Source organism: Bicyclus anynana, chromosome 10, assembly GCF_947172395.1.
Source record: "Bicyclus anynana chromosome 10, ilBicAnyn1.1, whole genome shotgun sequence".
NCBI lineage: Eukaryota > Metazoa > Arthropoda > Insecta > Lepidoptera > Nymphalidae > Bicyclus > Bicyclus anynana.
In genome coordinates this window covers 1,062,859-1,075,806 of record NC_069092.1, presented here as the reverse complement: position 1 = coordinate 1,075,806, position 12,948 = coordinate 1,062,859, and the positions used below count along the sequence as shown (strand labels likewise).

At 38.2% G+C, this 12,948-nt stretch overlaps 1 protein-coding gene across 1 annotated transcript; it reads left to right on the top strand.

The window, feature by feature from the left end:
* The first annotated feature begins 7,084 nt into the window (after positions 1-7,084).
* On the top strand, positions 7,085-12,905 carry LOC112047904 (carbonic anhydrase 1-like). The gene is made up of 8 exons (XM_052883996.1): positions 7,085-7,121; positions 7,508-7,684; positions 8,555-8,681; positions 9,797-9,899; positions 10,414-10,526; positions 11,227-11,350; positions 12,400-12,572; positions 12,881-12,905. The coding sequence occupies exons 1-8, from the start codon at positions 7,085-7,087 to the stop codon at positions 12,903-12,905; spliced, it is 879 nt and encodes a 292-aa protein (XP_052739956.1).
* Positions 12,906-12,948: the final 43 nt, after the last annotated feature.

The following is a 12,948-nucleotide window of genomic DNA, read 5'->3' as shown; positions in this document are numbered from 1 at the left end:
TTAACAACCATTAAAATAAACATCAAATCAATTGAGCAATGTCATCTATCTACAGTATGATAATCACGAAGGGTTGTCAATAGACACCGAAAGACATTTGTTACATAGAATCTTGATTTCGTATATGCCAACCAACAGACGTCAAAGTTAGTGAATTAGCCGCTTCCATCTTAGATTGCATTATCACTTACCATCAAATGAGATTGCAGTCAAGGGTTGACTTGTAAAGAATAAAAAAAAAATATTTGCTGCTTTTAGTCACAAAGGTAAAATGTGCATAGCAACTTCTTGTTCATTGTTTGCTTGGAAAAATTTTCTGTAAAATGCGTACGTACATTTCGAGAAAAATGCATTTCAAAATTTTACTTGGAAGTTTTTTGAGTTTTTCAAAACGAATGACATCAGGTACAACTGGCACACTTACCTACAGGGTAGTTCAGTAACATTATTTATTTTATTTAAGCAATTTTTTTTTATTTAAGCGAAAAAAAAATGCCTTTAGACTGTAACTTTATCGAAATGGTCGAAATTTTGAAAGGTTGACTGGACTATAAGAAGATACTCACAAAGAGTTTTAAGTAGGGGATTGATGACTGGTATCAGATGGAAAATTAATTTCCATCCGATACCAGTATATAGCCGTGATAGCCTCTGTCTCCGATTCCGGAGGGTGTGGGTTCGAATCCGGTCCGGGGCATGCACCTCCAACTTTTCAGTTGTGTGCATTTTAAGAAATTAAATATCACGTGTCTCAATCGGTGAAGGAAAACATCGTGAGGAAACCTGCATACCAGAGAATTATCTTAATTCTCTGCGTGTGTGAAGTCTGCCAATTCGCATTGGGCCAGCGTGGTGGACTATTGGCCTAAACCCTCTCATTCTGAGAGGAGACTCGAGCGCAGCAGTGAGCCGAATATGGGTTGATGACGACCAGTCAGAAAATAGTCATTGAATAAAATGATCATTACAAATAATGATGCATTGAAGCACGATAGTCAATAAATAGGTATATAATTAACTTACCAATGCCATTTTCGTACTAACATTTCTATTTAAAGTATTTAAAGTATTATTGATTTGTTTTTTATTAAGTTATTCAGGTTTCCATTTTACGGTGCCCTCGGATACCTAGCGGTGACCCAAATACTATCAGTTATACTTGTTTATCTACGAGTTGATGTACCTAAGTACTTGGATACTTAAATGTCATTTAAAATAACTCTGAAGAAGAATTTTTATTAGAGATGCGCCGAGTAACACTTTTGCCGAGTAACGAGTACCGAGTTTTACTCGGTTCAATTTTTTTTCTACCGAGTACTCGGCCGAGTAACTCGGTTCAATCAAATTCCCATTTCGCGCGCGTAAACAAATAATAATTCAATCCAAAATTGTTTTTTTCAAGAAGGCTTTTGAAACGTCAAGTTTGACTATTTGTAGTGACTCTATCACCAGCTCAGTAGGCGCAGTCTCCTGTTGAAAAGAGCGACGGGAAACTCATTTTAATTTTATTTAAATTTAATTGAGATTTTCAAAGATTTCCTAAATTACTAATAATTACTTTTTGATTAACTCTGTTGTTTTAATTATATGTACCTAAATAATGCTTTTCTTAAACAAGGTATACTCGGCATTCACCGACCGAGTTATTCGGCCGAGTACGAGTATCAAAAAATCCGCCGAGTACGCTGAGTACCGAGTATCAACCGAGTACTCGGCCCATCTCTAATTTTTATCATATCTCTTAAGTACAGTTAGGAAAACCAGTGAAGCATCCTTCCTAGGTTGGTAGGAATTAATCAGCGTTTAGAAAAAAAATACTAATTTTCATCATCATCATCTTTATCACGATTTATATTTCACCTAGAACTCAAATTAAGGATTTTATGATCTATTGCCACTTACTAACTACTGGGCCAACGAGGCAATAATGAAAATTTCAATAATACTATAATGAGGAAAAATTTTTTGTTTGCATAAATTGAATAGGCTCACTACTCAACTAATTTGAAAAATTATTTTAGTGTTCGGAAGATACACTATCCCTAGGTACTTTAGGCTATATTTTATCCTCGTTTTCTTACGGGAACAGGCACTACGCGGGTGAAACCGCGTGGCGTTTGTTAGTTTTAAATAAGGTTAAAGCTTCCATAAATGTACGTTATGTTGTAATAAACTTAAGTATTAATAATATTATTATTATTAGAATTTATCGGAACACGCCGGAGCAACGGAACTTATTCGGGATTCTTAATCATGAGGGAGAAAAATAGTAGTAGTAAGTAGGTTCCTCACATGACATACTTCGTCGACTATAATATTTCTTTCTCTAACACAATTTGTGTCTCAGAATAAAGAATTCTAACTATAATGTGATAGATAAATATATCGGTTGTCCTAGAGTCCTTTTCACAAAAGAAGTCCCGCGGCTGAAACCTGAACTACTAAAACTAAAATTGACAGCGCCTTACACAACTGACAACAAGTCCGCCATTACCAAATGACAACAAGCGTCATTAGGACATTAGCGCCGCGTCTGGGGGACTTCTTTCATGAAAAGGGCTATACATAAATGACCCAAGCGTTTAGTATCTGGTAGCGACATAAAGCAACAAAGTTACATAGACAGATACGCGTAATATAGGTCTGACTTGGGATAATATAATAATATCCCAAGTCTCCGGCGTGTTCCGATAAATTCTAATAATAATAATATTATCAATACTTAAGTTTATTTATTACAACATGACGTACATTGTATGATTCATGGTAGTTACCTTATATAAAACTAACAAACGTCACGCGGTTTCACCCGAATAGTTCTTGTTCACGGAAATAAAATATAGCATAGCACCTGGGGATAGCGCTAGCTACAGTACTTAGCTCTTAAGTCGCAAAGATATAAAACGATACGTATCGAGTTTGAGTACATCTATCCAGTCAAAATAACCGGACAACTTAATATAGGAAACAACAAAGTGTTGCAGCAGTCAGAAACAAATCTAGGTTCATCAGCACATCCTCGATCTAGATTCTAATTCCGAGTGAGGGCCCGAGATAACCTCCATTATCTTGTTGCAGGCGGACGTCAGTGTCTTTGTCTAAATTCTCTTATAATATACTAAGTGTTGACCGCGACTTCCTCTACTTTCGTATACCATTTTCATTTAAGGCGTTGACTTGAGAAGTTCAACACAACGCATCAATTACGCTTAAAGCCTTGACGTATTGAAAAATAAATTATCGAAATTTATATATGGACTTAAAGAATTAAAAAGAACCACTGACATGAAAACTGCATTAGCTGCATTTTATGCCTATGGGTACGCGTGGTTAAGGTATGGGGTAATCCTTTGGGGAAATAGCACAAACGCCCAAGATTTGTTTATACTTCAAAAAAAGTGTATACGCATCCTCGTACATATAAGTAAGACTGAATCATGCCAACCGTATTTCAAACAACTAAAAATATTGACCCTGCCCTGCATATATATTTTTGAAATATGTAAATTTGTGAGAAAAAATTTTCATTTTTACGAAAGGTCGATAACTCTTATAAACCACGGCGCTTCCGCGAAAAAAACGAAAATAAACTAATTTACCCTCTTTCAAAATTAATACTCCACAGCTCCGGCCCATACGCAATGTCAATAAAAATTTACAACAACCTTCCAGACCGTATACGTAATGAGGCGAAAGATATTGCTTTCAAAAAGAAATTAAGGGACTTTCTGGTCGAAAAGTGCTATTACACGGTGAATGACTACTTGAATGACAAATAAAAACAAAAAATAAAATCGGTCTCCCTATCACTCACTCGACAAAAGGCTACGCCCAAACTGGGTATCCATAACTTGCATTATGTAATAAAATGTAACTTGTAATTATTATTATTATATTGTATAATGTAATGTATGGTATTGCTTGATATTAAATAAATAAATAAATAAATAAACGTATATGTTGGTAGGGGGCATGATACTGAATGGATACGATATCATCATTAACAACCCGTCTCATACGTGATAGCCCAGTGGATATGACCTCTGCTTTTGATTCGGAAGGCGTAAAGTCGAATCCGGTCCGGGACATGCACCTCCAAAGTTTCAGTTATGTCCATTTTATAATATTACGTTCTCTACGCGTAAAGTGTGCCAATCCGCATTAGGTCAGCGTGGTGGACTATTAGATTATTAATTTGATTAGATATTTAATCTACGTATAGAAGGTTCGTACTGCTCACGTATTTCTTAATTTCTTGGTGGGAAAAACGGTTCCGCTTTCAGCGGTGGGAAAAAAATCCACTTTCAGTGGGAAAAAATATATGGCAAATATTATTTTTGTAAAATAAAAAAAACCTACATATGAGGCTCGTTTTAAAGTCATCATCATATAAACCACTATGCTGCTCCAACGCGAGTTGGTGGGCTCAGATTGTTAATGTTTAACTAGGTACTACATGATGATGATGAAGAAATGATTTGTTATATAAATATAATGACAACGAGATACAGAGGGTGTATCTCCACCATCGTTTTACACTAAGGACTGCTATTGAGAAAAAATTGGAACATAAGTACTTAAAAAATTCGAACCCGGGACCGCATGTTTCGGTGATATACAACAAACCTCTGGACTGACGAGTCATTTAAACAATACCGACATACGACCGATATTTACAAAACAATACGATTATTTTATTCAAGCCATCATGTGAATGGAATTTTCACCTTCCATTTGTTAATACGCATCTAAGAGTAACACGCAGTGTACGTTTTATTGAAGAAGATATTGTGAACCGGTGGGCGATGACTAAGTGTTTTATTATTATTGTGATATTATACGGTGAGTTGTTTAAAAAATCTATCATTATCATTATCAATATATAATTATATATTTATTTTGCTATCCACCGCGAAAAGCTGACGAACCCATGCGACAACGTCACCCAGGTCCGACTAAATTTTTGACGGCCTCCGTGGCGCAGTGGTATGCGCGGTGGATTTAATGACGGAGGTCCTAAGTTCGATCCCCGGCTGGGCCGATTGAGGTTTTCTTAATTGGTCCAGGTCTAGCTGGTGGGAGGCTTCAGCCGCGGCTAGTTACCACCCTACCGACAAAGACGTACCACCAAGCGATTTAGCGTTCCGGTACGATGTCGTGTAGAAACAGAAAGGAGTGTGGATTTTCATCCTCCTCCTACCAAGTTAGCCCGCTTCCATCGTAGATTACATCACTAACCATCAGGTGAGATTGTAGTCAAGGGCTAACTTGTAAAGGATAAAAAAAAAATATTCTCTAACTTTGCAATTGCACGTTGTAGAGTCAACATCTCCTGAGGATGCTCCGGTTTCGGGGTGAAACGTACGTAGAGAGTATTTTGTCGGACCTGGGTGACGTTGTCGCATGGGTTCGTCGGCTTTTCGCGGATGATAGCAAAATAAATAAATCATTATATATCCATGATGAACTTCCGCAAAGTAACGCCTGCTTCTATCCAATATTATCATTATCATCATTAAATCATATAGGCCTAATGAAAGCAAGCAGTCTCATCTCAGAATGAGAGGGGTTAGACCAATAGTCCACCACCCTGACCGAGTGCGAATTGGCAGACTTCACACTTTTTGACGGCCTCCATGGCGCAGTGGTATGCCTGGTGGATTTACAAAACGTAGGTCCTGGGTTCGATCCCCGGCTGGGCAGATTGAGAGTTTCTTAATTAGTCCAGGTCTGGCTGGTGGGAGGCTTCGGCCGTGGTAAGTACCGTCCTACCGAGAAAGACGTACCGCCAAGCGATTTAGCGTTCAGGTACGATGTCGTGTAGAAACCGAAAAGGGGCGTGGATTATCATCCTTCTCCTAACAAGTTAGCCCGCTTACATCTTAGACATCACTTACCATCAGGTGACAATGTAGTCAAGGGCTAACACCTAGAGAATTGGGAAAATATGATATGCAGGTTTCCTGAAAGTTGGAAAGGCGTACCCTGAACCGGATTCGAACTTACGCCCCCCGAATCAACGGCAGAGGTCATATCCACATCACGATAAACGGCAGTATAAAAGTCGTTTTTAAAAATGTCAGCATTAACAAAACTTTGTTTGAGCATCTAGCATACAATCTAGCTCGACCTTGCTCTTGACCTAGACCCAGCAAAGGCGTAAACTAGAGCTAGGCTGTTCACGAGAGTGCTTGTATAGATGCCAAGTTAAGTCGTACCGACTTCAAAACTGTGACGCGTTCACTTTGCTTTTAAAAGCTTTTAAATTATGAAAAAATGTGTTTTTTTATATCATCATCACTAAACCGAAACTGTAGATTTCCTTTAAAAAACAATAATGAATGAATACATTACATAATGTATGCAATTCACATCCTATCTAATGAAGTTATTTATATAGTTTATTTTTATAATAGGTTTAGGTAGTTAATTTATTTAAATATTATCACCAAAGACTGTATTGTACTGTACAGTCTTTGGTGTGTATTTACGTTTAATTATATTGTGTTCCGTTCGCAGATTTTGCAGCATCTATCCACTTCTATGGTCCAATTTGGAGTTATGATGGTATGTTACTAGTTTACTAGATCTGTCAGGGAAATCTCTGCTATTTCTTTGACCATTACTAGCCTAATTAACGTCCTACGTTATTAAAAGCTATTATAACGCTACATTACTACTGAGCAAAGCGTCCTTCATTATAGGTTAAAATCAAAATCAAAAATCATTTAATTCAAGTAGGCTCAGTTTACAAGCATTTTTTTTGACACGTCAGTTAACTATTTGTAAAGATTCTACCACCGGTTCGGAAGGCTGTAAGAAGGTGAAGTAAGAGGTTAGAGCAGTGCTAGATTAAGGTAACTTAAGTGCCTGTGCCCCTCTATCTTTAGGTGAACTATAAAAAAACATTCCAAAATACCCCCGGATTTTGAAATTATTTTTACTCGGTCGTCTCTAGTACCCCCTACGGAATGCCCTAAGCAATTGCTTAAATAGCTTTTAGGCTAATTCAAAACTAGCATTCTCACTACCCTAAGGTGGTGAGAATGTTTTTTATAATTATCACTATCATATATTAATGATAATGGCCGCCACTGACGTGATCGCCGAGGCACGGGAGTGTCATCATCAACTTCTCCACTCCAAGCTGAGAATTTTTACAAAAAAATCTTACAAGAAACCCAGGTTTGGAACTTAGGACCTCGTATTCCGAAATCCAACCAACCATTATACCAACGAGACAGTTACAGAGGCAATTATTCATCATCATCATATCAGCCGATGGACGTGCACGGGAAGACATTTGTAGGGACTTCCAAAAATTTCGATCCTGAGCCGCCTGCATCCAGTCCCTGCGACTCGCTTGATGTCGTCAATCCACCTGGTGGGGGGGTCTTCCAACACTGCACTTTCTAGTGCAGTCACCATTTTGCGATGGACCCCAACGTCCATCGCAACTTTAGCTTCGCGGCTCGATGATCTTATTGTTAAAAGTCCTCCCTTGCAGACGAAAAAACTTGGCCCGGAGAGTTATGCAAGGGCGGCGGCAAGAGACAATCCCCCATCGACATTCAGACCAACGACGTGGTCAAAGACTTCGAGAAGCTCTTCATCAAGAACGGCAGCCTCAAGTTCATTGGCTACAACAGAGTGCTGATGACTGGCGTCAACAATGGACATACTAGTAAGGAAGCTTTTGGTATTTATTCGAAGGGATATCTCCTTCTGCCTTCTGTTTTTATTCTCTTCTCTTTGTCTTTATTCGCTCAATATAAGCCCATAACAAAGGCTACACTTACTTTTGGGCTAGGTAGTAATATGTCTAAAAATACCTATATTTATTTACTAGTGAACGCTTGCTTCTGCGCGTTTCACAGAAACTATGGATTTTTTAGGGATGTTTATTCAATAACCTCATCTATATGTATGTACTTGAATCGTTTGTATGGAAGTATAGGAATGATTTTAAAGAAAATTTCAGGCATTTTTTTAAATATTTCTCTCCGTAAGAACCAATTAAAGAATATTCTAAAAAAAGAATTAGTGACATCGGTTCTGCTGTTCTCGAGATTTGAGCCAACACATTCAGCGATTAATTTTTATAGTATAACTAGCTAACGCCGCGTGATTTAACCCGCGTGGTTCCCGTTCCAGTTGGAATACGAAGATAATATATAGCCAATAGCCTTCCTCGTGTAAATGAGTATTTAAGTTGATATTATTGTTATTTTCATACATATTTTAATTGTAAAGATGTAAATTTTAAATGGTGAAATTATCATTTGAATTATTAAATACTTAATAAATAATTTGCATGCCTAATTGGCAAGATACATTTACCATCTACATCTACCGACCACCTGTATAAATAATGAAATAAATTGAAAGAAATAAATTGATTGATTGATTGATAAATGGGCTGTCTATCACTGAAAGAATTTTTCAAATCGAAGCAGTAGTTCCTGAGATTAGAGAGTTCAACGAAACAAACTCTTCAGCTATATAGTATTAGTATAGACATGTTCGTATTGCTATATACCAAGGTTTCCCACAGTTCAGTTGAGCACAGACGGCAACGAAGACATGCACCCCCGGGTGAGCGGCGGGCCGCTGAAGCATTCGTATCGGCTGGAGCAGCTGCACTTCCACTGGCTCTCCGAACACTCCATCAACGGCATCAAGTACGAAAATGTTTTAACCCTTAGAAGGCCCTTAAACCCTTAAAGCCTCAGGGCTAGAATTTTGGAAAATCTTGAATTACATAATTTTAGTATTTTTATTCTCATCAAAAAGAGGGGTGTTATAAGTTTGACGTGTCTGTCTGTCTGTAAGTCTGTCTGTGGCACCATAGCTCCCGAACGGATGAACCGATTTCAATGTATTTTTTTTTTGTCTGAAAGGTTACTTACGGGCAAATGTTCTTAGATATGTTTGATGGAAATCCGTTAAGCCATTTAAAAGTTCTGGGGTTGAAAGTGGGGTCTCAAATTAAAATACACTGAAAGAGAATATTGATTACTTGATGGAGAATGTATAATTTAATGAACTTCGGGTTTTTTTTTAATTTTAAATTTTCTGATACTACACATTCCAATTTATACAAATAACTTGAAAACATACAAACTTTTAACTCATATTTCACCCTCTTCAGATTTTAATTTAGCGACAAAAGTATCTTGTAAGTACCCTTCTTCGTATTATGGTCTCCGATCGTGCCAAGTTTCATGTGATTTCATTCTGTAGTTTCGGCGTTATACCAGGTCAAGAAAAACCAGAAAACAGACAGACAGAAGAAAATATTTTTGTCTTCAGTATCGCTTATATAATGCCCTCGCTCAATAATCTCCTTTATCTTCTAGTAAAAGTCCCATTAAAATAGATAAGCCGTTCCAAAGACTATTACTGACACACACAGACGATTTTTTTTAAATGCATGTATATTGAAGTTTAAATTAAATACATTTACCTACTACTATAGAAATACGGGATTAAATAGAATATAGCCTATATATTGTTACCTAATACATACATACATCTTTGTATAACTAAATTTAATGTTTCTTGCAAATAAACGACTCTTATTCTGATTCTGATGTCACACGGGGATAGTGTAGCTTGCTAACAGTAAAAGTTTTTTTCAAATCGGTTCAATAGCTTCAGAGCCATCAAATCATATCTTTCCTCTTTATAACATATAGTAAGTATAGATATGTTCTGATATCTTGGATTTGTTTCATGAACTTTGCCTGCCCTTTCTCCTCCATCATTTCCAATATTTTGATTGTTGCTGTTGCAGGTACCCCATGGAGATTCACTTTGTGCACATCAGGACAGACCTCAAAGTGGCTGAGGCCCTCCGACGGAAGGACGGCTTGGCGATTGTTGCGGTGTTTTGTAATGTAAGATAATTAATCAACCATTAGGTATCATCATTAACATCATCATCATCATATTCAGCTCACTGTTGAACATCAGTCTCCTCTAAGAATGAGAGGGTATATACAACGGTTACCCCTCAAGCTCAGGCGGCCATCTAATCCTTACCAGAAAATAGCGATCAAACTGGACTTGGAAAATTTCGAAAACGAAAAAGAGCTGATCAATATTTTTACTTGATAAAACCTAACCAGTTTACTTGGTAGTGGGGTCTATTATTTTTTTAGCACCAGGACCCTTGGTTACCTAGCTACGCCACTGGGTATGTTACCTACATATTATATAAACTAAAGAACTAAACCAAATGCCTTTTTATATACTTATGATGATACGTGTGATGGGTTTTCACTAATCGACGGAATGATTCATGGGGGAAGGTTTAGGAACTTATTTAAGAAGTTAAGGTTTTGTATAAATCCCCTAAAATACCTACTTCGATTAACTTTGACTTTTTGTTACTATGTTTCTCGAGAACAGGTCCAAGCAGAGCTAACGGATGAACAGAGGGAGTCCACGGAAGAGCTGATGCAGTACATCCCCCGACTGATGAGTGTTGGAGACAGCTTTAGTGGGCTACTCCTAGATTTGAAGTATGTACCTATAAAGTTTCATGACTTAGTGATTTTAACCTACCTAGTAGATACCTACCTATATCCCGTAGGAGCTATAAATTTTCCCGGAATAAAAAGTAGCCCAATAGTTGCAAGGTCAAGTTCATGTCTATACCAAATTTCGTTCAAATTGATTATAATATGGTAAAGACGTTAATAGGTATCAGACAAACAGACATACTTACTTTAGCATTTAATAATATTAGTATGGTTGGGAAAAGTCTGCCTATCACATGGTTTTAACATGATTCATCGTCATTATCATCATATCAGCCGATGGACGTCTACTGCAGGACATAGGCCTAACCGCCTGCATCCAGCGAATCCCTGCGACTCACTTGATGTCGTCAGTCCTGAGGGAGGGAAGGTAGACCAACACTGCGCTTTCTAGTGCAGGGCAGCAGTGGCGAAGGATGAAATTTTAACAATGGTAAGCCGTCCCAAAGAAAAGGAAACTCATACCGCTTGATATAAACTCCGGTTTCTTATACATTCATACATATATATTCATTACAATAATGAATACGTATGTGTATGGATTTTAAAAGGTAACCCGACGGGAATCGGCCTGTCTAGACTCTTCGCCGCTGCAGGGTAGCCATTCCAGCACATTGGGACCCCAGCAATATATCACAAGATCGCTAGAGACTTTTGCTATAAATGAGCAGGCGTGTTCCAGCAAACTTCTGAGTCCGGAGAAGGAGTCGTACTACACGTACCTCGGCTCGCTCACGTCGCCGCAGTGCAACGAGGCGGTGGTGTGGATCATACTCGACAAGCCCATCTACATCACTGACGCACAGGTGATAGTCCTTATTCTTGGCTTTTTAAATCACAGTAGCATTAGTATCTGGCTGTTAATATCATACTAGCAGATGCCGCGCGGTTACGCTTTACAACCGCATGGTTCTCAATCCCGTAGGAATACGGGGATAAATATACCTACCCTATATTCGGGGATAATGTAGCCTTACAAACAGTGAAAGAAATTTTCAAATCAGTTTAGTAGTGTCGGAGCCTATTCAATGCAAACAAACAATCAATCAAATCTTTCCTTTTTATATAATTAGTGTAGATAGACTAGCTATTGTCTGCGACCACATTTTTTCAGTTGCTATGATCCCTGCATCAATCAATCCCTTGATAATGACAAGTTCTTATGGGTCTTCGTCTTGAACTTGGTCCAGAGACGTTCGCCGTGGCCTGTCCCTTCCAATATTAGTCTCCTGTCATTCCTATACTCTCTACGTGTAAGAACCATCTAAGCATACCGTTATCGATTTTAGTCACTACTTGATACATATCAAAGAACTAAGAACTAATTTTCTTTGATACATACGTATTTTGTGTCACTACATCTCAAATACAAAACACATCTTTTGAATATATTCCCATCCCCCTCTAAGTGGGAAAGACTGTATCTATCTATTAGGCGTGGGTAGGTACAACAATCACAACAATTCGAGCAGAGTTCGAATCGATGTCCTCTCGGAGCTGAGACCGGCTGATTACCAGAGTTATTGATTGCCTTATTATTTAATTTAATTCTTTTTTTATCGATTATTCAAATCTTCATTTTATCACTCGATAGCAACCGAATAGCGATGATGCAGCCTATGGTGGAACGCGCGTTCCTTGAAGGTGCAAAATCTCTCTTTATTTGAAGATACCTATGTAGAAGGTGGTAGCAGAGTAAAGATATGTGTGGTTGGAAAAACGGAAGCTGGAAGGGCAACCCATAATTAACGGAAAGCTTCGTATCAGTCCAATTGTCTCCAACAAAACAGTAGAAATAGAATAAAGAGACCAGACGTTATAGACGCATAGTCTAACATAGCTCTCTGTTCAACAGTACCGTCTATTCGGCAAGGTGGGCATCGGAAGGCACAACTTCAGGAGTCTGCAGCCCTCACGCCAGCGCCAGGTGTTCGTGCCGCCCGACTCCTTCCTCACCACGCCGCGCATCATCGTCGTCGTCGTCGACACCTTCAACGTTGTCAGGGAGTTCTTCAGGAACGTCACCAGGTCAGTGGCGTGCTCAAGGTTTTTAACTGACTTAACCATTATACGTAAAGATTGAAAACAACAACATGGAAAATTCCTTGTTCAATACGGATTTGTAAGGACTCCAAAGGATAGGCAGTGCATGTTTGCATGTATGAAGTGCACGCTCGTTAGTATATGTACTATCACAGACACCGGCGACACCGTTTGTGTGACTTTGTTTTTCGGAATGGTTTTTTTTTTTGGAATAAAAAATAACTATGTGTAATTCTAAAAGATTCTAATCAATACGAGAAACAAGTGCAAAATTCCTTTTTTTTTCATTCCAGATATATAGCGGATAGTTTCAGTTAACGAAATGGCAAGAAAACAAAATTACGACAAACCTATGTAGGGA